The sequence below is a fragment of the Callorhinchus milii genome, unplaced genomic scaffold (assembly GCF_018977255.1).
Source record: "Callorhinchus milii isolate IMCB2004 unplaced genomic scaffold, IMCB_Cmil_1.0 Scaffold3, whole genome shotgun sequence".
Taxonomy (NCBI): domain Eukaryota; kingdom Metazoa; phylum Chordata; class Chondrichthyes; order Chimaeriformes; family Callorhinchidae; genus Callorhinchus; species Callorhinchus milii.
Window position 1 is genome coordinate 37,984,628 of NW_024704744.1, and position 26,475 is coordinate 38,011,102.

Sequence of the window (26,475 nt, forward strand, 5' to 3'; positions counted from 1 at the left end):
AGGCAGTTTTTATTTGTAATTATTCAATAGAATATTCTGATAAAGCTACAGATATAATTTGTGGATGGTAGTTCTCTTTCTTTTTCTCTACCACAGAAAACATTACTTTGCTCATCACTGGAAAGCAAAGATCTAGTTCAAATGGTCAGTTCAAGATCTGAAATGGAAAGTAGCAAAAGTCAAAGAGTGTATGGTCTATTTGGAGAGTCATACCATTCACAGGGTGGGGAGTGGGGAGGGATTTGTCTCACTCCGTACCTGTTAAATCTACATGCATTCAAGCACCTTACTCTCTACCACCCCTCCAATCTTTCCCTCAGAATTCTCTGATTTGTCGTCCCCAAACCCTCCCCACGTTCATCTGCGCCCTCCTAGCTTCTCTGTTCTGAATGCCTCCTCATCCTAGGCGACTTCAACCTGCACTTCAACTCCTTCCCTTTCCGCTGCACTGGAGTCGCCTGAACTCCTCTCCGTCTGGCCTACCTCCCACACCGACTTCCTTGGTCACTCTCCTCCACAACTTCCACTTCACCATTCTCGATGCCCTTGCCCCCCTCACCTCTTGAACCACCTCCTACTCGCGCAACTCACCCTGGTACACCAGCCACCTTCGCTCACTCGAGGAGATCCGTTCAACTCCCTCCGCCCTCCAAACTGCCACTCCTCCCCATCTCTCCCTCACACTCCAGCCCCTACCCATCCCTCCCTCCACACTTTCGAACCCTTCCTCTCTCACCACCACTATAACCTGCATGAGGCCCACCACCTGCTCCCTTGACCCTGTCTCTACCCTGCTCCTTACCTCCCAACTTCACCTCCTCGCCCCTTTACTCTCAGACCTCGTCAGCCTCTCACTGTCAACTGGCACCATTCCCTATCAAAGCGCTCTGAGATGCTACCCTGTGTGGAGGGCGCTATATAAGCTGAACGGGCTGCAAGGTGACATGCCTGGCAATGAATCAGAATTGAGCCAGCCCTCTCCAGCAGTCTTAGTAGGCCGGTTTCTGAGCCAGGTGGGTCCACAGTATTCCAAGGCACTGCTGATGACAGTACAGCCAGCCTGGCTCATCGGCAGGACCTGGAAGGGCAGACCAGTCACAGGGGGCAGGGAGTCATCTCACTCAGCAACCTTTAACCTGGCAACAACAAAATTACATTTGTATAGTGCCTTTCATGTCTGGACAACATCCCAAGGCGCTGGACAAACAGAATTTCGGACCTGAGCTGCGGACTGGGGAGGGTGGAGAGCAGGGAGGGAAGCAGGGAGATCAAAAGCATGGTCAAAGAGTAGGGTCTTGAGATGGGTCTTGAAGGAGTCAAGGGAGGGTCAAGGCGGAGAGACTGCAGGATGGAGAGGACGGGGCAGAGTGGCAGAAGGCCCACCTGCCAGTAGTGGGGTGAGCGAGGCTGGGGACGTGAATCAGGCCGGTGTCCGCTGGGGGGAGCGAGCAGGATGGTAGGGTGTTAGGAGGTCACAGAGGTAGGGGGGAGGAAGACCATGGAGGGCTTTGAAGGTGAGGTCTAGGATATTGAACTGTATCCTCTGTGTGATGGAGGCCAGTGGAGTTGGTGAGGATGTGGGTGATAGGTCGCGGAGCCTAGTGCGGGAGAGGACATAGGCTGCAGAGTTCTGGATGATCTGCAGGCTATGGAGGGAGGAGTTGGGGAGGCCGACAAGCAAGGAGTAATGAAAGCATGTATGAGTGTTTCGGTGGCCTGTGGTGTGAGACAGTGTCGGAGCCGGGCGATTTTGCGGAGATGGGGAAAGGCAGAGCGGGTCATGGCGCAGATGTTGGGTAGAAAGGATAATTGAGGGTCAAACGAGACCCCAAGAATCCGGACTGGCTTAGTAAGGTGGAGTGTGCAACCATGGATGGTGTTGCTCTCAGTACCTGAGGTGAGGAGGCTCTGACGGGAGCCAATCAGGAGAGTCTTGGTTTCTGGAAGCCAAGCCCCTCATGAGAAGGGTGGTCCTCGCTGGACAAGCAGTGGGAAAGCTTGCTGGACAGCAATATCAAAGCAAGCTATGCGGTTTTAGCTGGTTAGACTCCAGCAGTACCACAACGCACACCGTGGGGTCCTCAAGCCTTGGCTGTTGCCAACCTGCACCTTATAGTTTCCGGAATTAGGTAAGCAGGATGTGTCCCTCCAGGGAGAGAGTGTGCATACAATTACAACAATCTATCTCTGGGATTTCCATGTGTAGGTGGGATACNAAAAAATCTCACCTTGGTTTGGACAGTCTTAATCATGGTGATGGGTTTCTGCATTATTACAACTCAGAATGGCTTTGAATCGCATTCTTAAATTATTTACTCATAGTCATATCAGAGATAGTTTAACAGTTAGGGTGGAAATAGGGTCACTGCAGAATCAAACATTCTTAAAAACTAACTAACTTTCATAGCGCTTTATATGACAACAAATCACTTAACATGAACTGTTTGCCAAAAGAAATGCTGTGTTTATCAAATTATGATCTCTGTATTGCTGATTTTGATTTTATTTCATTATTCTGGCTTTATTCACTGAATGTGATACAACAATCTATAGTGAATATTTTGTTCCTTCTTACTGACATAGATCCAGTACCTTAAAGCTTGACATTACCCACAGATATTGTTCTTGTTTGCTAATTCCAGTTTCTAAGAATAACAATGAAAAGCACTAAGCGTTACAATTGACAAATATGTGGTCATATCAGAATGTATGATTTGTGGGACTTGCGTAACTATCATGCTTCAGTGGTCCTGAACAGCAGGACTTCCTGTTTTTTTTAAAACCTGTACAGTTACAAATATGGTTATTCTTTTCCAGCGTGTTACAAAATAATAATAATAAGTTGTATAACTGTCAACTTATCTTCCATATTTTAAGATATAAGAACTTGTATCATTATTTAGCTAATAAAGTCGTCTTCATCCATCTTATACTCTGTATAAGAATAAATATGCTTCTGAGAACATAGGAGGCCATTTAGCCCACTGCAGACAATGCCCGCAGAGGTTGACAGATACCATCAGGATTACAATTCCCAATATGTTTTTCCCTCTGATCCACACATCTCCAGTGTCTCATGACAAACTGTCCACGCATGCTTTAGTTAAGTCTGTGTCGTATTGTGTTACCTCACCTTCTGCAGTTAATAATGCCAAATAGCAGTGGTGAGTTTCACTGAAGGTTGTGACTGGTATTCAAGTGCCTCCTGATGTAAGAGGATGACTTGGGTGAAGAGGTGTCAGCTGGCAGTTTAAACAGTGCAAATTCTGTGAAATATACTACATGGCATAAATACAAAGATATGAAATACAACACAAATAAATACCGTGAAAGTTTGATTTTACTGATAAGTAAAATGAAAAGAGCCCGTGTCTGCAGTGGGGGAGAGCGAGTGTCTGCAGTGGGTGGGGGGGGGGGCGGGGGCGGAGAGCGAGTGTCTGTAGTGGGGGGTGAGAGCGAGTGTCTGCAGTGGGGGGAGAGAGCGAGTGTCTGTAGTGGGGGTGAGAGCGAGTGTCTGCAGTGGGTGGGGGGGGGGGGGACGGGGGGGGAGAGCGAGTGTCTGTAGTGGGGGGTGAGAGCGAGTGTCTGCAGTGGGGGGAGAGAGCGAGTGTCTGTAGTGGGGGTGAGAGCGAGTGTCTGCAGTGGGGGGAGCGAGTGTCTGTAGTGGGGGGTGAGAGCGAGTGTCTGCAGTGGGGGGAGAGAGCGAGTGTCTGTAGTGGGGTGAGAAGCGAGTGTCTGCAGTGGGGGGAGAGAGCGAGTGTCTGCTGTGGGGGGAGAGAGCGAGTGTCTGCAGTGGGTGGGGGGGGGGGACGGGGGCGGAGAGCGAGTGTCTGTAGTGGGGGGTGAGAGCGAGTGTCTGCAGTGGGGGGAGAGAGCGAGTGTCTGCAGTGGGGGGAGAGAGCGAGTGTCTGCTGTGGGGGGAGAGAGCGAGTGTCTGTAGTGGGGGGAGAGAGCGAGTGTCTGCAGTGGGGGGAGAGAGCGAGTGTCTATAGTGGGGGGAGAGCGAGTGTCTGCAGTGGGGGGAGAGAGCGAGTGTCTGCAGTGGGGGGAGAGAGCGAGTGTCTGCTGTGGGGGGAGAGAGCGAGTGTCTGCTGTGGGGGGAGAGAGCGAGTGTCTGCAGTGGGGGGAGAGAGCGAGTGTCTGCAGTGGGGGGAGAGAGCGAGTGTCTGCAGTGGAGCGACGTGTCTGCAGTGGGGGGGGGGACGGAGAGCGAGTGTCTGTAGTGGGGGGTGAGAGCGAGTGTCTGCAGTGGGGGGAGAGAGCGAGTGTCTGCAGTGGGGGGAGAGAGCGAGTGTCTGCAGTGGGGGGAGAGAGCGAGTGTCTGCAGTGGGGGGAGAGAGCGAGTGTCTGCTGTGGGGGGAGAGAGCGAGTGTCTGCAGTGGGGGGAGAGAGCGAGTGTCTGCAGTGGGGAGGAAGGGGGGGGGGGCGGAGAGCGAGTGTCTGTAGTGGGGGGTGAGAGCGAGTGTCTGCAGTGGGGGGAGAGAGCGAGTGTCTGCAGTGGGGGGAGAGAGCGAGTGTCTGCAGTGGGGCGGAGAGCGAGTGTCTGTAGTGGGGGGTGAGAGCGAGTGTCTGCAGTGGGGGGAGAGAGCGAGTGTCTGCAGTGGGGGGAGAGAGCGAGTGTCTGCAGTGGGGAGAGAGCGAGTGTCTGTAGTGGGGGGAGAGAGCGAGTGTCTGCAGTGGGGGGAGAGAGCGAGTGTCTGCAGTGGAGGGGGAGAGCGAGTGTCTGCAGTGGGGTGGGGGGAGAGCGCCTGTCTGCGGTGGGGGGGAAGAGCCCGTGTCTGCAGAGGGGGGAGTGTGTATTCCATTCTAATGCAAGGGAAATTCCAGGTGTGATTCATTAAACTCGGGTTTTAATATGCATAAGCACGATGATGGTTTTCTGTTGGTGCCAGACACCTGACTAACCAAAACAAAAGTTTGTCTGTCAATATTTTATTTTGACTAAAATAATTTCACAATGTTACAGGTTAGTGTGGTTGGCTTTGTTCACTTAAGGTGTAAATACAGCCTTGCCGATGTAGGAAGCATGCCATTGCATGAACCAAGAAATTAGGTTTGTGCGATACTAAAATTCTAGTAAGAAGAATTTGTAATTATAGGTTTAATTTGGAGGAAGTTGGTTGAGAACAAATAGAATGTCAGAGCACCTTACATAACTGGGATAAACTGGATTGTGTTCTTAACAACAATGAGCGTTCAGTGAAAAAGATTGAATCCTCAGAAAGGTCCAACTGTTTCTAATCTAGGTTGAAAAGATGGCCCTATTCAACATATATTGATCATTGATAGTCCAAAACAGCAGCTAAAATAGCTCTTGTGTTCAAAAAGTACTTCTTAACAAACACAGGAAATGGAACTGATAATAATAATCCTTACATTTGATATAGCGTCTTATCACGTCTTCGAGACGTCTCAAATATACTGTAAAGTGAATTGACTCTGTATTTGTGGGCGAACTGTGGCAGCCAATTGTGCACAGCAGTGTCTCACAAACAGTCATGGATTGAAGTGACCAATTCATCGTTAATATTTTTTTGAAGGTGTTATTACCACAGGAAAAGCAATCCACCAATCGACTAACAACCGGGTTCCTACTTACTACTAGGTAAACAGAGGCGTGTGGCGTAAGGAAACTTGCCCAACATTTCGCTCTACCTGGGATTCAAACCCAGGTCTATCGCTTGCGAGGCGAGTGCTCTAACCACTGAGTTACAGGTCTCCTACTAAGTTGATAATGGAGGATTTTGTCCTGTAAAGAAATAAGCAGTGAGTGCATGAACAAATAAGAGTAAGTTTGGGGAAATCTCCACTGTAAGTAACACATCATGATGGAAAACAACACATAGGATGTACCACAGTCTATTGACTCAGATTCAAGCTTGCTACCAATTGAGACAAGGTTCCCTAGACGAGATACAATTTACATGCCAAGGTGCCATTTAAAAATAATAATCTTTCATTTGGTATTGTGCCTTATCACAGTGTAAAAGTCTCAACCTCGTTCCAGGATTTGTGCTGTATAGTGACTGTATTTGTGGATGAACATGCTGCTCTTTTTCTAACAATCACTTATTATTCTCCATTGTCCATAAACAGAAGTGCAGGTTGATGGTGGAACAAAGAGTCTGTATTAATGCCAGTATGAAAATCTAGTACAAATGTTTTAAAATACATTGAACTAGTGTTTGAGGGGAAAAATACATAAATATAGCTTTGGAAAATTGGTGATTTTAATTGAGGTAGAATTTTAAACAAATTTGGCTTACTATAATTTTTGTCAGGTAATTTTTTGAGAAAATCATGAATGGCTCATAGCAAAAAATATTTTCAATAATTGTCTAAAAAATTACATTTAATGGCGCAAAACAATGTTTGAGTTCCCTTGTCTGAATTCACTAAAAGGCATTTTTCAGGTGTGCAATGGGTTAGAAGCATTCTTCTATTTCTGAAGAGCAGGAAACTGAGGCTACTTTTGTTGATCACCCTTTCAAAATGTCTTTGGTTCCCAGGAGAGTGATCTTGGAAAATCTTCACAGTGGTTGGTATTGCCTATTTCGTGTTCTTTCCCTGGAGGAAGTCACAGGACCCATGCCCCCTCCTCACACAATGCCTTTGACAGAATTACAACCACAATTATAGCTTTATATAGGGAACTGCCGAATGAAGTAACTCTGTGAAGATTAAAATAACTTGGATTAAAGTTCTTTAACCATTGTGAGATTGTGAAAGTGATTTAGTTTGTCACCCACTTACAATTGCAAAAGTTAGTCAGAAAACCACTAAAGGACCATAGAATTTTGAAGTTAGTAGACCAGACAAGGTTTTTGTTTCTTCAGGTAATGAAAAGTTTCATGCCCACGTGCTATAATTGATCTTCAGGGGGCAATGTAACCACAAACCTTTTCCAGTATTCTGTGAACTAAATTTAGATAGCACCAATGTCCTTTCATGCATAGGTAGACTTATCGATCACACAAGTGACATGACAGATCCCAGCAACAGAATATTCCATTGTGGAATTTATGCTGTGCATTTAAACTTACAGTTATAAAGTATTGTTCAAAAAAGTTACAAAAGATCATTTGATAAGCACATTGCATAACTCATTCAATTACAAAATAAGTTTACATTATTACAATGTAAAAGCAAAACCATTGATAATAGCACTGTAAAAATATTTTCAATTTACAAGCTGTGGAATTGAATTAGAACAGTGCAATTAACTTTCCTTTTGTACTGAAATAATCAATTATTAACGGTTCTAATTAAAAATGAATCAAAATGTAATTCAATTGAATTCAATGTACTCTCACCTTCTAGACTTTACAGCTAATTCTGTAAAGTCTTCACATCCTGTCAATGACTCAGTTTTTCTGGTAATTCTATAAGTATACTGTTGTTAACAAGTCCTGTAAGTTTCAGTAACCTCATTCACCCACTCCCAACAGTAGCATTTGGTTACAAGTGCCAGAACTCTTTATCTAAAGTGCTGCCTTTCAGAGCCCACTGATTAATAATTCTAGGTGATAAGCTCAGGTGTTACACTGAAGGGGGCTGTCTGAGCAACAGCTTCAAAAGTAGATAAAGCATAAAACAAGATCTGGATTGGTTTCAGAAGCTAGTAACTGATACCTTTTTACAAAATTGAAGTGCGACAAGAATCCAGTATGTACAAAGAAAACTACACCTTTACTTAAAACATTTCATTTCAAAACAAATAACACTGCCAAACAGTTGTGTGGATAGGAAGCCCTTTTCTTCAGGACACTTATATTATAGTGCACACAAGTGAATGTTTGCTGCTCTAAATTGTACTGATTATGCTTTAGAATGATTTTGTAAAAAAATGATACAGCACATATTTGTTAAGTATTAATATATCATTGCATAAGGCAACAAGGCTGCAGTCTGGTTCTGTTACTTGACAAGTCGTCCCTGTGAGACCTGGAACTGTAACTACTACATAATACNTTTTTTATAGTAATTTCAAAGACGATCAATGGCTTTGTTATTGTAGGAAAGGTGAGGAACTGACAACAACAGTGAGGAATGATTTTCATAGAATTAAAAACATTATATGTGTATGAGCCAAAGTGCAGCACTACATATATGATAGGGATGTGCATAATCCATTTCAATAAGTGGTAATATAGCTTGGTTAATGGTTAATTTTTGCTATGTTACACATTTTCTGATTAAAACATTTAATTTTACAAAAAGAGTAAAGGATTATTTAGGTAAAACCCTATCGCTTTTTGATAATTTATTAGATTGTAGCTTCCATTAAAATTATTTCACTAACATTTTCTTGCCTAATGCTGCCTGTCCCTTAAAGAATGATTGTTCAGTCTGAATTACTTAGTGAGATATCCTTAATATCATTGTTGCAAAACATATGAAGCTTATTTCTCGTTCTTATTTAATAATACAACAATACTTGCAGTTGATATAGTGCCTTAGAGACAATTCAAAGCACTTCACAGGATATACTGTAAAGTGGATTGATTATGTATTTTGTGGATGAACTCTGGCAGCTAGTTTGCACACAGCAGTGTCCCACAAACAGCCATGGCATGAGAGACCAATTTGTGTTTGGGGGGGTTTGTTGGCTGGGTCGCCAGGAGAAACTAGCTTCTCTTTTCAAATAGTGCCTTGGGATCTTTAATTTCCACCTGAACAGGGCCTCGATTTAACGTCTCATCCAAAGGATGGCACCTCCGACAATGCAACACAATCCCAACACTGCAATAGAGCATCAGCTTAGATTATATGATTCCAAGTTCTGACATGGGGCTTCAATCCACAACCTTCTGACTCAGAGAGACAGTAATACAAATGCTGACACACAATTGCCACAGAAATGTTCAGTTTTAGTTGATTTAAATTCCAACTCAATTGCAGACTTGTCTCTCGCCGAACTGTGCCTAAAATTGTCGAAAATTATTTAAGCAGGGGAAGAGGGTGCATTCCATTTCCAGGCTCAGGGTAATTTCCATGTGTAGGTGGCATACATATTTGGAACTATCACTGGTTTGGATACTCTTAAGTGTTATGATGGATTTTGAGGAGTGCCAGGGCTGTGGCATTTGAAAAGAGTTTAAAAGGAGAAACTGAAGGAGTGAGAGAAAGAGGTGAACTGGTGATCATTTTGCGGAACTCAATGAATACTGGGAATCTTCCGACAGGCTTGAAATGGAAACATTTATTTTTTATATTTGAGAAGGTCACAAATATCAAATACAAAACTTGCACATATAGCGCCCTCAACGCTGGGCGGCATCTCAGAGCGCTTAACAATGGAGGTGGAAAAGTAGAGTTGAGTGTCATCCGCATACATGTGGCAGTTAACCCCGTGTCTGCGGATGACATCATCGAGAGGGCGCATATAGATGAAGAAGAAAAAGGGACCAAGAATTGATCCTTGGGGTGAAGTGCGAAGAAAAGTCACTTGCAGAAATGTAGTACTGGCGTAGGACTCGAACTAAGCGAGTGTGGTCCCACTGAGGTGGATAATGGAGAACAGGCGATGTAGGAGGATGGCGTGATCGACGGTGTTGAGCGTGCCGACACGCGGCAAAGCACAGACTCATGAGCCTGACCTCTAGAATCAGAAATAAAATAGAAGAAGCTTTAAGTAATCTGATGATAGTCAATACAGCTTCAGAAAATTTGACAACCTCTTAAACCTTTTTAAGGATTTAATAATATTAATCCTTACATTTGATATAGTTTAATATGCAAATTGATGTAGGGAAACTTCATCTTCCAATGTCCTGGGTTTCTAAAAGCTTTTGATAAGGTGCCACATGAGTGACTCTTTTTAGAAGTTACAGGGTAATGCTGTTAGAAGACACCAGCTTATAAGGCAGGTTTGCTTACAGGGCTTTTTAGCTTTTTAAGTTAGCATCCCAAATGCTAAAAAAAGGCCAACTTCCAAATTACAACAAAAAAGCAACTTGTATTTATACAGCGTCCCTCATGCAGGGCAGCTTCCCAGGGCACGACACCAGCTGGGGGTCGTTGGGGGGTTGTTCCAGAGCTTTAGGGCGTGTTAAATAAATTACCACCACAGACTCACTTCCTATGTGGTACGCATGTGCGATGGAAGAGGAAAGTGACAATAATGTCGCTTATTACGAGTTGTGCATTCACAGTATCTGTATGACTTGAAAATCGGCTATTTTTCTGCACTTTGTTATACTGCTGGACCTATGATATTGGACCAAAGTGACCTTATAATGGTTTGCTCTGTAATCTTAATGAGTGCCAAGGTTAGGACATGGATACATATTAGTAACAGCTACAATAGAACCTCAATTATCTTCCATTTTGTGAAAGAACAATAACATTTATATAGCGCCCTTTACTCAGGATAGCATCTTGGAGCCTTGGAGGAAAGATAATCACCTCACTGTGCCCTCACTCTGTTCTCATTGTGACAATGAAAAAAATGTTTTGTTTTGTTCTTACCAGGTAAAGCTCTTGCAAAAATTATATTTATTAATAACTTTTTAAGGTGGAAAGTTAATGGTATAAGTTATTCTCAACAACAACAAAATAAATTTTTATAGTGCCTTTCACATTGGGAGGACGTCCCAAGGCGCTGTACAATCAATGTTTCAGACCCGAGCTGGGGATCAGGATCGGGGAGGATGGAGGGCCGAGGGGGAAGGAGGGTGATCGAAGGCACAGTCGAAGAGGAGGGTCTTAGACAGGTCTTGAAGGAGGCAAGGGAGGGACAAGGCAGAGGGACTGCGGAATGGAATTCCAGATGGTGGGGGCAGAGTGGCAGAAGGTCTGCCCACCAATGGTGGGATGGGTGAGGTGGGGAAAATGAAGCAGGCTGGAGCCCGCTGAGCGGAAGGACTGGACAGGTTGGTAGGGGGTTAGGAGGTCGCAGAGGTAAGGGGGAGCAAGACCATGGAGAGCTTGAAGGTGAGAACTTGAGCTGTATCCTCCATGTGATGGGAAGCCAGTGGAGTCGGCCGAGGATGGGGATGATAGGGTCACAGAGCCTGGTGCGGGAGAGGACACGGGCTGCGGAGTTCTGGATTATCTGCAGCCTATCGAGGGAGGAGGTGGGGAGGCCGACAAGCAGGGAGTTTGTGTAATTGAGCTTGGAAGTTATAAAAGCATGTATGAGGGTCTCGGCGGCCGGATGTGTGAGACAGCAGCAGAACCTGGCGATGTTGCGGAGGTGGGGGAAGGCAAAGCGGGTCATGACATGGATGTGGGGTAGAAAGGATAGTTGAGGGTCAAATAAGACGCCATAGTTCAAATCATTATAACTGCTTTATAGCACAGAATCAAATGTATTTTTCTTGAGTGAAACAAATTGGATCAACTTATCAAAATTTAAAATGTAAAACTAGCTCATAATCTAGACTGACACAAAAGTACAGAACTGAACAGGTGCTATTTATTGGACCAGTCATCCTTACAATTGATGTGCTAGAAGACAACCCTATCTATTAAAACTACCTAAAACATTGGGGGGTGGGGCGGGGGACAGGGCACACAAAAGACCCTAAGGATAGATTTCACTCAGTCCTTTTTTCTTATTGAGCTAATCCGTATAACAATTGTTCAGTACAGCACTGAGTATTTTATTCTAGATTTTCAAAGTATGTTATCACCTAATAATTGCTGTGCAAGATACGATATCGTGGTCTTGGGTGTCTAATTCTGTTTTCGCACATTTCAGCCTTTAAACGAGAAACCGTTTATTCAGAAGCTGTTTCGACCACTCAGTCCAGATGGACAACCACACAGCCTTGGTGACTTGTTAAAAGAAGTGTTTCCTGCTGCTGTACCTTCTGACGGTAAGATTGTGATAACTTCAACAATCAAATAATTAATTCAGCATGTTGGATAGGTTTCTCATTTTACAAAATAAAAATCAAAAAATGGCATTTATATTGCGCCTTTCACATCAGGTGGAAGTCCCAATGATCTATTGATATTTGGATTTTATTTTGAATTATTAGTTTTAAATTGCAACATAACTTATTCTTCACCCTTGCTAACAATTGATTATTACAAGTGGAACATGAAAATCCTTAATTAAAATCTTCATTGCCAATTGCAGTCATGAAACCAAATCACTACAGTGTGAAAAGTTATATTCAGGATTCCGTTACACAAGTTCTCTTACCACTAAAGAAAATTTGATTTGATTTCTTATTGCTTTCTATCAAAGCAAGGTGATTTTTCTTATTAAAAACCTATATTTTAGTACTCTTATAAATTGTAGAGCCAACCATTTTCTCTCAACACAATTAAGCCTCCAGGTCAAAACAGTTTGTGTCGTGCTTCATTTATATTGCAGTTGATGTTGACTGCTGCCAATTTTGTGCAATAGAAATGAATCTTTGAGAGCATTGATTTGATTCCAAACCCGCTCATGAAACAACCTCCAGGAATTGCAAGTAATGTCATCAGTGCTTAACGTTTAAGCAATAGTGCTCAAACAGTCATTAATTTGAGCTGAGTTTGTACAAATGGTGAGAATCTTGAAGATTTCATTAATATTGAAACGTCGTTAATATTGCTGCTAATCAGAGAATTGATAACTGTTTTGCTGAGAAACATTTTTTTAAAAATCCAGTCAATTTATTGCCACTTTTTGGTTTCTCTATCTGTTTTTGTATTTATTTTTATTTCCTGTTTTCTTATTTTTTTGTTCAAATGCAATAAGGGAATTTGATGACTGCTCTGCAATAGCCTTGTACCTTGAGCATTTGCACAAAGGACCCCTGTTTCTAATTGCTTAAAATGAAAATAAGGCTTATTGCATACTAACTATCTCACTAATCAGGGCTGCCATTTCTCAAACTTTGAGATCACTGAAACATAATGTCTTAGCTTCAGCTGCAAATCTTCCCATTCATTGAAACTAAATGGAGAGGGTGGAGAGAAGTACAGAAAGCAGGAAACTTGAAGTGTCGATGTTATATTTCATTTTCTAGCCTTTGAACTTTCTTGAATACGGCCACCCTTTTGAAGTCTTTTTGCCTCTGGAGTGCTTTATTCTATAATTTGAAGAAGTATTTCTTTAAATCTTTCCCAGACATAAATAGATTTCCTCATCAGTTTTAGTTCCTTTTCATAATTCTTGAGTCGGGCCCCATATTTGTACATGTCTGTACTTCTAATGTTAACATTAAGTTTTGTCCTTCCAATTGAACTCTGTTGAAATCTACACTTATAAAGCTTTACAAAGCGGTAATTTTACTTTTATGGGTTTATTTCTAACAAACCATGTAAAAGTGGCTATCTTCAAATTGTTTCAAATTAAGATGGATATTAACATAATATAACAACAGCGACTTGCATTTATATAGCGCCCCTCAGGTAGGGTGGCGTCCCAGAGCACTTTTTGGTATGTAAGTACCAAAGAGGGAGTATTATTTAAGATAAACCTCTGATCATTGCACTAATATTCCTGGTCCATGCAGGTACTTAGCCCTGTTCTATATCCAACATGTCTCTCTGTAGGTTTCACTTAAAATTGTGATACATTTTAAACACTAGACCTGTTTAGTTTCAGTACAAAGATTTTTTACATAGAATGTACAGCACGAAAACAGGCAACTAGGACTAAATAGTGCATGTCGGCGTTTATACTCCACCGAGTCTTCGCCCATTTCTGACACCCTCCCATACTCTTCTACTCCCCTATCCTTCACTTGATGATTGAGTACATCTGCGTCAACCATTGCTTCAGGCAGCAAGTTTCACAGTCTCCCTACGCCCTGCGTGAAATAGTTCTTCTTAAATTATCTTTTGCGTCCCCTAGTCACTATCTTATATTTGTTTCCCCGGTTATGGACTCCCCAACCAGGGGAAAGTCTATTTATGTTAAACTTATCAAACCCTTTATAATTTTAAACATCTCTATTAGGTCCCCCATTAAAGATCTCTTTTATAATGAAAACAGGTCAATCCTGAACTTGTATTGATTTTGCATTTTTCGACTATTTGACTGATGTTTGGATTTGGTCTAGATTTAAGATAACATAAAATGTAGGAGCAGGAGTAGGCCATTTGGCCCTTCGAGCCTGCCCCGCCATTCAATCATGGCTGATCTTCTAATCTAACTCCAGATAATAACCCGACCCTGCCTTATCCCCATATCCCTTAATCCCTTTTGCAATAAGAAATCTATCTATCTCAGTCTTGAATATGTTCAAGGACTGAGCTTCAACAGCCCTTTGGGGTAGTGAGTTCCATACATTCACCACCCTTTGAGTGAAGAAGTTCTTCCTCAACTCAGTGTGAAAGGGCTGGCCTCTGATTTTAAGGTTGGGACCCCTGGTTTTAGTTTCTCCAACCAGGGGAAACAATCTCCCACTATCTACTCTTTGATGATCTTATAGGTTTCTATAAGATCCCCTCTAATTCTTCTATATTCTGGAGAATATAGGCCCAAATTGGTCAGCCTATCCTCGTAACTCATCCCCTTCATCCTTAGTACTAACCTAGTAAATCTACGCTGCACCCCCTCCAAGGCAAGTACATCCTTCCTTAAATAAGGAGACCAAAACTGGATGCAGTATTCCAGGTGTGGTCTCACCAGGGCCCTATACAGTTGCAGCAAGACTTCCCTACTCTTACACTCTAATCCTTTCATAATGAATGCTAACTTACCGTTCGCCTTCCTAATTCCTTGCTGCGCCTGCAGACTAACTTTCTGTAATTGGTGTACAAGGACACCCAAGTCCCTCTGGACGCTAACACATTTCAATCTCTCCCCTTCTTAAAAAATAACCTGCTCTACTGTTTTTGCTACCTAGGTAGATGACTTAGCACTTCCCTACATTATACTTCATCTGCCACCTACCTGCCCAATCACCTAACCTATCTATGTCCTCGCTGCATTTTTTTAATGTCATCCTCTGTGTTGGCACTTCCTCCTAGTTTTGTGACAATCTGCAAATTTAGATATATTAGCTTCGATGTCCTCATCTAGAACGTTGATGTAAATGGTAAATAGCTGAGCCCGAAGGACTGATCCCTGTGGCACTCCACTAGTCACATCCTGCGAATCCGAAAAGGACCCATTTATCCCTACTCTTTGTTTCCTACCTGTTAACCATTCCCCAATCCATGTTAATATGCTCCCCCCAATTCCATGGGCCCTTATCTTTTGGATTACCCTTTTATGCGGCACCTTATCAAATGCCTTCTGGAAGTCCAAATAGACCACATCCACTGATTCATCCTTATCTAGTTTAGTGGAAATGTCCTCAAAAAACTCTATAAGATTTGTCAAACATGACTTCCCTTTTGTAAAGCAATGTTGACTTGGCCTAATTATATTGTGCTCCCCTAAATACCGCACTACGATTTCTTGTGATTAACATGGGTGTTGATCTCTAGTTTGATGAAAAGGCTTGTGCCATTCAAACATATTCTTCGTCATAGCAGTGATATAATGCGTAGAATATTGCAATAAATCATTGAACGTGAAGCATGTTGTATGTAATGTTTTGAAATTTGTTTCTAAACAAATTAAATGGCAACATACAGTTTTGAATTATATAAAAAGGGATACTCTGCTGTTAAAATGTTGACTAATAATTTTTCAGTAAAGGAAGGCATTGCACAGATGAAAATTAGTCAAAGTTCTACCTGTTCATTTAATAAGATTAAAATAATTTACTTTATGCAATATGGTAACAGTTTTCTTTTTGAGTATACTACTTGAAACGTAATAGTAATATTCCTTCCAATTGATATAGCAGTTATAATGTCAGAATATTTCAAAGCACTTCATAAATAACTGCTGTTGTGATTCGTGACTGTGTATTTCTACGCACATACAGTCACTAATTTGCGTGCAGCAAGGACCCACAAATAGCTATAAACAACAACAAAATTACATTTGTATAGCGCCTTTAACGCCGGGAGGACGTCCCAAGAAATGCAAAACATTATATATAGTAGGTTACCAAATTAACTGGGGAATTTTGGCCAGCATGTCAGGATAAACTCCATTCTCTTTTTCAGTAGGTTATGGGGTCTTTAATGTACTTTTATTATTATTATTATTACTTGAAGAGGCAGATGGGACCAGAATTAACATCTCATCTGAATGACAGCACCTCCAACAATGTGGTGCTTCTTTAGGATGATACAAGGAAGTTTCCCAAATTATGAGCTCAAGTTCGAATCCAGAGGAGAGAATGTTTCTAACTGAGCCAATCGGCACCTATACTCTTTTCTGATGGCGACATTGTATAAAGGTTTTTCTTGTCTACTGTCTTTATTCACTATGAAAGACATCAGATATTACTGTCAGCCTAGCTCTTGCTTTGTTTAGAAAGTTTCATAAGAATGTTTTCAGCAGAGAAATAGGTAATTTAGCCCATCAAGTCTGTGCGTCTACCACTGTTTTTAATCTGTCTTCTGAGTTGATAAATTCAGACCTGTTTTAAAAAGGACAATTGAAAATAGGTTTGATTCACAATTTTAAGCAGGAGAGTCCAGGGAAAACTCCTTTTTTTAACATTACAGTTATGGCTTTTATTTTCTATCTCAGAAATGTTGGACAGTGTTTTAATAGTTGAAAAAAGGTTTTAGTACCATGTGTTCTTTCAAAATTAATTAGTTTTTCATATTTTTTTTAAATTGTAAAATTATGAATATGTTCTTGTACATTTGACACCTTGCTTTGGTTTATGAATTTTTTCACATGGTTATAAACTTAGAAATAATAATAATTCTTAATCATTACATTTGAAATACTTCTTTCTCATCTCAAAGAGCTTCACAGCATAAACTGTAAAGTGGAGTGATTGTATTTTGTAGGCAAATGCAGCAGCTAATTTGCACCCAGCAGTGTTCCACAAACAGCCATGAAGTGAATAACCAATTTTGTTTGGGGGATTGTTGGCTAGGACTCGAGGAGAAACTGCCTTATCTTTTCAAATAGTACTGTGGAACCTTTAACGTCCGCTTGAACAGGAATACAGGATCTTGATTTTTAATGTCTCCTCTAAAGGATGGCACTGACACCACACTGTCAGCACTGCATTTGGAACGTCAGAGTTGATTATGAGTTGCACAAGCTTCAGAGGCGAGAGTGCTACTAAATGATTCAGGCTGATGTAGGCTAAAATGTTTTTGTGCATTCATTAACCTAAATAACTTTTTATTCAAAGTATGACAGTTTATAACCAGGGATATTTAGTTAATAAGGGAGAATAAAATACAATACAAAATCACATTTGTAAAGCACCTTTCATGTCGGGAGGACATCCCAAGGTGCTGAACAGTCAGGGATTAGGACCCGAGTGGGGGGAGGGGGAGGTTGGGGTTTGGGATCAGAGAGGGTGGAGGGCAGAGAAGATAGGAGGGTGGCCGAAGGCACGGTTGAAGAGGAGGGTCTTGAGGCGTGCCTTGAAGGAGGCAAGGGAGGGAGCGAGGCGTAGGGACGAGAATAGGTTGCTTGGCTGCAACAAAATCAAGTAAGATGTCTGAATAAAGCAGAGACCGTTTATAACCTGAAGCCGAAGATTGTGATGTACAGTTCTTCACCTACTCCTCGATATCTGGTTTGCATTCATAACCAAAATCCAAGTGTAATTGATTTTGTGAAGACCCAATATTTTTTGCTGTTTTTAGAAGTATTTCAACATCTTGGCGGGCACTGAATAACCTATCACAGAAATCTTTGGTGCGTGTGTTTGGCTTGTCATTGGTTAAAATTTCAGAATTGTTTTGAAGAAATTTCTTTGTGTAAGAATATAGGAAGCATGGATTAATCTTGAAAGCCTTGAAAAAATTATTATCGATTTTTTAAAAAATTAATTAAACCATCCATCAAATTGTGATCAAGTTCGCTTCCTACATCTCCTTAACATTGCCCACCTTCACCACTACCTCGCCTTCCCACGCCTTTTGAGAATCAAGATCAAAATGCTCGTCCTTTGAATTCAAGATCCTCTTCCTCACTTTGAAATCCCTCCGCAGTCTTGTCCTTCCCTGCCTCTGCAACCTCATGCAACCTTTCAGGCCTGGTACACAACCTTGGCATCAGGTTCGATCCCCAATTGTCCTTCCTCCCCCACATCCGGTCTCTCACCAGCACAGCTTTCTTCCACCTCCGACGCATCGCCCGTCTCCGCAAGTACCTCTTTCCAAAGGCCACTGAAACCCTAGTCCATGCCTTTGTCACCACTAGCTGGACCTCTCTAACGCCCTCCTCACAGGTCTCCCATCCACCACCATCCATAAAATCCAAATCATCCAAAACTCTGCTGCCCGCATTCTCACCTGCACAAAACTACGTTCCCCGATTACCCCAGTCCTTGCCAGATTGCACTGGCTGCCTATCCCAGAAAGGATCGATTTCAAGATCCTCACCCCTGTATTTAAATCCCTCCACTCCTCTGCACCCCCCCTACCTCTCTGACCTCCCCTCTCTCCTCAAAACAGTACCGGTTGCCTTCGTTCCTCCGGGTCTGTCCTCCTCCGAGTCCTCCTCTCCACCCTCGGCGGCCGTGCCTTTAGCCACTATGCCCGAGGCTCTGGAATTCTCTTCGCTTTGCCCCCTCTCTTCCTACTTTCAGGTCCCTACTGAAGACCTTTCTTTTCGACCGCGCCTTTGGTCACCTTCCTCCCCTCCCCCTGGCTCGGCCCCAGTATTCGTTACTGACTGTGAAGCGCTCTAAGATGCCGTCCGACATGGAGGGCGCTATATAAATCCAAGTTGTTGTTGTTGGTGGTTGTCCTTCTGTTCACTGGCCTGCTTCATGTCTCCATCCCATTCGTCTCCGCTCCCTGGAACTCCATCCTAGAGTCCCTTTGTTTCGTCCGTATCTCCCCACTTTCAAAACCCATCGAGACCTATCTTTTTGACCATATTTCAGTCACCTCCCCCCCACAACCTTTCTCAGCCTGTGCATAGATGTGCAGGTGAGAAGGTATAAATTATGCTCTGCTATAAAACGGTTGTGGAAACACTTTTGAAGAATTTACAATTGGTCAGGGTGTTATTACTGCTTGGAAAGCTGTAGTTTATGATGTTTATACCAGGTTGTCTGATAAATTATTATGCCCACTGGTGTATTATGGGGATGGGAACTACAAACCTAGATTATGCGTTTCTTAGAACATTACCTTTATATACTTAACAGAAAATTATCTGTTTTATTCAGTGAACAACATTAGTTCATGGCTGTTTCTGGTCTTTCCTGTAGAGCAAATTGACTGTCACATTTGCCTATAGATTGTCACTATGCATGATAGCAGTTACCAGTCAAGTACTTTGGCATATATGAATATTGTTGGAGTTGCATCAAATTCTGGATTAGTTTAATTGTTTGCCTTGTCCTGTCATTCCTGAAATAGCTTTTAACCGTGTTCTTTGTGCCAATTGCACATAAATTAGCTAATAATTCTTACATTTGATATAGGGCTTTAACACATCATTGAAACATCTCAAAGTGATTCACAGATAATGTATAGTCACTATATTTTGTATATACAAGATCAGACACTTTATCTTATACTGACTGTTCACACTTTATTGAAATCATGATTTGTATAGCCTGAGCGCATGCATACCTTAAATACATGTAAATAAATTGTAGCATTGCAGCCAAGTTGACTTGAATAAGAGCCTAATCGAATGTTGGACATGAGGATAGTGTGTGTGCTGATATGTAGCGTCATACTGTAATTTATTTCGGGTTCCCACATGACATAATATCCCTTGGTGGTAAAATATTATGGTGGAAGTCTGAAATTTTTAACCACATTTAGATGAAAGGTAATATGCCACAGCTGTTAGATGTAAAGTGCTAAATAACTTGGATTCAATACAGTAGATTTCCCACGTAAGTTGAATAGTGTTGAATCAGTAGCAGGTTTATGATATCAAACACTAGAAAGCTAATATGATAGAGTGAACTGTCATACCCAGTTTCCAGCCAATTATTTGACTAATGGGTACTCTGGGATTGAGGATTAAATGTGAAACAAAAAAATGAAAAGCAAAGCAGATGGTTTTATGGAAGCAAAGCAGGATATTATTATATATTAGCAAGCTAAAGTGGCTGTAAAATGTTTCATAATAGTTCGGCAATAACTGTTTGTCTTATTTTGCAGAATGTTATTTAAAAAATTGTTAGTACTCTTACAGTAGTCTTACACAATATGGATGGCTAGTTATCTATACTGCACTGTTAAAATAGATTTAAAAATTCTCCATTTCACTCCATGTTATAAGAGGACAGTACACACTAGAAAAAGCTGCTTTCTTCAATAGGGGAGAAAAAGTTCAGAGAAATTGAAAGAAAATAAAGTACATTTGAGGTGGTCGGGCATTGGTTGGTTGACCCCAGCTCGGGTCTGAAATGCTGTAGACTGTCCAGCGTCTTGGGACATCCTCCCAACATGAAAGCCGCTAAACATATGTAATCTTCTTGTTGTTGTTTGATCACAACGTATTGCTGAAAGAATTACATTACAGCGTATACGGTGCAGTACAGATGATACAGAATAATTACAAACTTCACAAAGTGTTTTGTAGACTGGCTACCTTTTTTGACCAGAATGATGTTAACCCGTTGTTCGACCATTGGAGCCATTGCAGGCTTAATCCTGTCTTTTACCCATTGTCACTCTGAATAGCAATCCAAAGTAGGAATTCTGGCTGCTGAGCTCCACAGTTTTGAAGGCAAGCTTATCATAGCTGCTAACAATTAAAATCCGTAAACATTTTCAATTAATTTCTCAAGTTGAATTTTTTATATGGAATTTGAGATAGTCTGGGGTGAATTGCAGATGTTCATAAAGTTCCTATATTGCCATGCATGTACAAACAAGCCCCAACCTAGCAAGAGACCAGAAACACATCTGTAATTGATCCTCTGCCCATGTGTTTTTTATATTGTATATGAGTTGCATTCTCCCTGGTTCTTTTTAGAAATGGTAAGTGGTGAGAAAGTCAATGAAGAACAAAGGATGTGCAATGTCATAATTACACGAGAACAGCTAACATCTTTAGCCGGAGGATTTATAAGAAAAATCTGTAGTTTTTGAGCTGTGAGCATAGTTATACAGATGTCATTTTCAAAGATCAGCAGACTGAACTAGCTTATACATATAGTAAAATGGATGTCAAACTCGAATACTTTTTAGTTAACACAGATATTATTTTATTCTTAATTCAAAATTCTAGTAATAATTCTGTAATGTTCTGTCTACAATACCTCACTTACATTGGTGATCTCAGACCAGTATATTGCTTCAGTAGTATAGATATTGTACAGATGGATATTGCAGGTCATTATTATGCAAGTCATCTGGGTAGTGCTTCAAGGCACTGTTGATAATGAACCAACTAGCCTGGCTTGTCATCAGGACTTAGAGGAACAGAACAGTCACTGGACATTGGATTCTTCGTTTACACGGTTTATCCTGCCAGCCAAAACTTTTAACAGTTTTTTTTTGGTTAAGCTGCTTGCGAGGCAAACAGCAGGAAGTTAGCCTGTGGTAAGCTTGTTTTGGCTTGTTAAGCTTCAACAGTATTCCAATGCACACTCTGAGGTCCCCAAGTTTTGGATGCTAAGCTTTCCAGAAGAAGTGCCAAATAGAAACCATAAATATTTGGAACTCTGAGCAGTTTGGTTTGAAACTATGAAGTATTAAGATGGGTTTTCATGTGTGTCAGATATATGGCTTAGAAATTTCCATGGATGGAACTCTGTTTGGCTTTGAAACTCTTAAACATAGTGATGGGTTACGGAGTTTGTCAGACACCCATCTGACCAAAAAAAAATTGAGGATTGGACATAGGACCAATCCTCTATTGGCATTTCAGTGAATCCACATAGTGGTGTTAAAGATATTCATGCATGATATAATTGGTGCAAGCGACCATTCTTTAATTAGAACAAATTGTATTAATATAAAACATATCAAGTAAAAGGTTGCCTCAAAATGGATAAATACAATGTACTGCATGTAGGTAAGAATAGGAAACACATGGATGGGATAGAACTTGCCAAAGAGAAGCTGAAAGTGACTAATTGGTGTTAGTTGACTAATTGCTCACCATGTCAAAACAGTTGAGGCAGCAATAAATAAATTTATTATAAATAATAGTAAATAAATAAGGCAAACAAAATACTGTTATGCACTCTGAGACGCCGTCCGGCGTGGCGCAAGCTATAAAATCCAAGTTGTTGTTGTTGATACTGCGCTATATTGCCAAATCAGTTGAGTTCAGATCCCCAGCTGAATGAGCACCTAGCATACTGCATACAGTACTGGTCGCCATGACTGACATAATGGGCAGCCAAAGCCCTAGGAGCAAATAGGATTGGGAAAATAAACTCAGAACAATACTTTCGGATGCACTGATACAGCAGAATAAGAGAACACGGATTTAGGGTTGCAAAGAGCAATTTCAGTACAGACACCAGGTATTGTAGCTCAGTGGTTAGAGCAGTCGCCTTGCAAGCGAGATACCTGGGTTTGATTCCCGGCAGAACAAAATGTTGGACATGTTTCCTTATTCCACACCCTCTGTTTACCTAGCAGTCTGTAGGAACTCGGTTGTTAGTTAATTGGTGGATCAGGATCACTTTTCCAGGGGTAATAATTCCTTCATTTAAAAAAATAATAAATTGGTCACTGCTTGTGGGTCTTCATGCAAATGTCTCTTATAATCTTGTGAAAGTGTTTGGCAATGTGGTGGACATCAAGTAGTGAAATAAAAATGTAAATTGATAATTAAAGGCACATTCGAAGAGAGGTGTTTTGAGAAGGTTTGTAAAGACAGGGAGAGAGGTAGCAAAGTAAGTAGTTTTGGAAGAGTGCCAGAGGACAGTGGCATTGAGGCTAAAGGCTTAGCAGCCTATAGTAAGAGTGAGAATTAGCGGAGTCAGAAAAGCATAGAATACAAACTGCACGTAAGACTGTAGAAGATTGCACAGTTGGTGGGGAGAGACGGGAGGAATTTCAAGACTAAGATCTTAAACACAATCCTTTGGGGTTTTGAGAACGAATAGAGCTTGGCAAGGATGTGGGTAATGGGTGTGTGGAGTTTTAATTCTCATCGTAAAACATGGTTATAATTCCTGTATGAATCTCAACAATCTTTATTTCTTAAGGTTGTAAGTGCCATTTCTGGTCAAAAGATGGTGATTTATGGAAGGGTTACATCATTTTGACTGAAGACAATTATTTGTGTTTATACTGCATGTTTGGCCACAATTCATGCAATACAAATAGAAACATAAAATCGCACAGGAGTTCGAGCACAGATGGCACAAAACTGGCCTCATAGTTCACTGCCAGATATTGCTGAAGCATCTTTGAACCTACCATCTCTCTCTCACACAGGCCGAATCTGCCGTCTACTCCTAGGCCATCCTGAGGTCTAAGTATAATCCCAAGGTCCTGTTTTCCATTAATCATCACCACTTCTGCGCGTCCCTTCAAGCATCCTTGGTCCTCAACTCAAATGCTAAGAAATAATTTCTCCCTATTAACTCCCATCAGAACCCTTCAGAATTTTAAAGACATTCATCAGGTCACCCCACAAACTTGTTTGTTCCAACAGAAACACTCTCAGTTCTTCCAGTCTATTAATGGGCCAAACCACTCATCCCTGGTATCATCCTAGTAAAGCTCCTCTACAAACTCCCCTCTATCGCCTTGACGTCTTCCTAAAGTGGGGTGACCAATACTCAACACAATATTCTGAGGTCAGACTAAGGATTTATACACAATTTAGCATTACCTCTTTGGTCTTATATTCTCTACCCCTATTTATGAAACTTTTTATGAAAGCTTTTTTGACAGCTTTGTCCTTCTGCCTTCCCTTCTTTAAGGATTCATGTGCACTGACCTCAGGTCCCTCTGCTCTTACACTGCTTTTAATATTTTACTACCTAACATTTACTTGTTCTTATTCTTCCTCCTAAAATGTATGTAACCTCACAATTGTCTTCAATATGTTTAGTATATATTGAGATGTGTGGTTTTTATCAGTGTGTTTTTGAGCATGGTATGCAATCTTCTAATTCTTCATTTGCATTTTATACTTTTTAGGTCTGTTTACGTGACTGAAAGTGGAGCTGTTAGAACAGTTACAAACTGCAGCTGTATATGCTGCGCACAGGTGTCTGTTCTTGGAGCTTCACTTGTCATTTCAGTAATAATGATCTAATCTGAGGAAATGAATTACATGTTTAATGAAGTTCAGTTGGGTTTACTGGTTAGGAGAAATGCAAATAATCTACAAAGCTAAGATTGTTAATAAATGGGATTTCTAAAACAGTATTTTGAAGCTGTATAATAATTGAGAAATAACTTCAATTAGGAATTTAGAAACATTTGAATTTTCAGCACATAAAAGTCCTTTGCGTCTGCGTCACTGCCACCTACNTTTTTTAAATCACCCTTTTTATATAGAAAAACAGACATTTACAGGAGAAATGCTGAATCTTCACCCATGTTGCTGTAGATAGAGCTACAAAACAATTATATTTTGGTCCTAAACTGGCATTCTTTCCACAAGAATAGCTTGGGTGAGAAATTGAAATACAACCCAGGTGTAAGTCGAGGTAAAACTTATAAAACCCAGGCTGAGGAAACCAACAACAACAACTTGCACTTATATAGCACCCGCCACGCAGAGCAGTGTCTTGGAGTGCTTATACCATGTGGTTTTATAACGATTTCCTAAAGTGCGGTGCCCAGAACTAAAAGCAGTACTCCCAACTGAGGCCTAACCAGCATTTTATAAATATTCAATATAACCTCCGGACTTTTGAATTCTATGCCCCTGTTTATAAAACCCAGTATCCCGTATGCTTTTTTAACAACTTTATCTACCTGTACTGCCACCTTCAGAGATTTGCTTATGTGGACCCCCAGGTCTCTCTGTTCTTTGCCCCCTTTAAGATTGTACCATCAGCTTATACTGCCTCTCCTCATTCTTCCACCAAAATGCAACACTTTGCATTTCTCCACATTAAATCTTATCTGCCACGTTTCTGCCCATTTTATCGATTTGTCTAAGTCCTCTTGGAGTCTGGTGCTATCCTCCTCACCATTAACTACTTTTCCTAGCTTACTATTGTCTGCAAATTTGGAAATTGTGCTCCCTATATCCAGGTCCAGATCATTAATATAGATCAGAAAGAGTAGTGGTCCCAATACTGACCACTGAGGGACACCACTACACACCTCCCTCCAGTCAGAAAAGCAACTGTTTACTACCACTCTCTGCTTTCTGTCTCCCAGCCAATTCTGGATCCATGTTGCCACAGTCCCTTTAATACCGTGAGCTTCTGTTTTGGTTACGAGTCTCTTATGTGACAGTTTGTCAAATGCCTTTTGAAAATCTAGATAAACTACGTCTACTGCACTGCCTTCATCCACCCTCTCAGTCACTTCATCAGAAAATTCTATTAGGTTTGTCAGACACGATCTGCCTTTAACAAATCCGTTTTTATTTAAAATCTATTTGTTAATATCTTGCAGTTGCACTTCATTCAAAGAATGTAGAGTTATATTGAGTTAGGTAATCTGAATAGCAAAAGCCCTCCTTGGGATGTGGGAGGTAAGTGGAGTTTGGATATTCTTAAGTAAGCTGTTGGGTTTCTGAATGTGTTAGGATGACAAAAAAAGGTATGGTGTGAATTTATGGAATTAGTGGTTACTCTTAACTGAGTTGACCATTCCCATTCATCATAGTCTGAATAATCTCATTCATGATTGTTTGTACTCCCCTTTCTATTTTGTATAATGTTCTTATTTTGAACCTTATCAGATTTTGTTTTCCGAAAGGCAAACCAACCAAATTTCTGTCATCTGCTACTTGATAAAATCTGCAAAAAAGTAAATTCCATTAGATTTGTTTGATATTAATCCCTTTCATGAATCCATGCTGGTTCTTATTTACCTTTGGTCTCAATGAATAATTCTCATTAAATGTCGTAACTGAATCCAGTATTGATGTCAGTCTACATAGCCTGTAATGCATAGATACATACCTCTGTTCTTTTCTTGAACTTTGGGGTTACATTAACTATTTTCCGTTCTCATAGTATTATTCCTGCTTTGAAGGAACTGGAGACGCATTTGGTCAGAACACTGTTAATTTCTCTGTCAGATCCTTGTGTGCTTGCATATGCAATCTAATTAGAGCCAATTGTTTTATAAATCTTCAATTTTGTATATTTCTTTGCTGATGTTTCTTTCTGAATTACTTCTGAAACTTTTGTAACACAATGAGACATACTAGTACAATGAAAATGGATTAAAATATACATAGAATGTCAGCATACAATCTTTTCAGGTTGTTTCTTGTCTGAGGAAGTTTCTGCTAATGAATTACCATTGACAGATCACGTAGCCAGAAAAGTGCTCAGTTGTATAGTCTACAGGAGACCCCTGTTATAGCGCCCTTAACTATATCTCTACCTCACTTACATTTGGGACCTATTGTTG

The 26,475-nt window shown here is 41.1% G+C and overlaps 1 protein-coding gene across 4 annotated transcripts in view; it reads left to right on the forward strand.

The window, feature by feature from the left end:
• The window catches only part of LOC103182206 (ATG5 autophagy related 5 homolog (S. cerevisiae)), a 166,017-nt gene that overhangs the window by 41,896 nt on the left and 97,646 nt on the right, over nt 1–26,475 (forward strand). For all 4 annotated transcript variants that reach the window (XM_007899121.2, XM_042332876.1, XM_007899123.2 and 1 more), the window contains exon 7: nt 11,705–11,822. In XM_007899121.2, the coding sequence (XP_007897312.1) occupies nt 11,705–11,822 (118 nt within the window). The remainder of the gene's footprint in view (nt 1–11,704; nt 11,823–26,475) is intronic.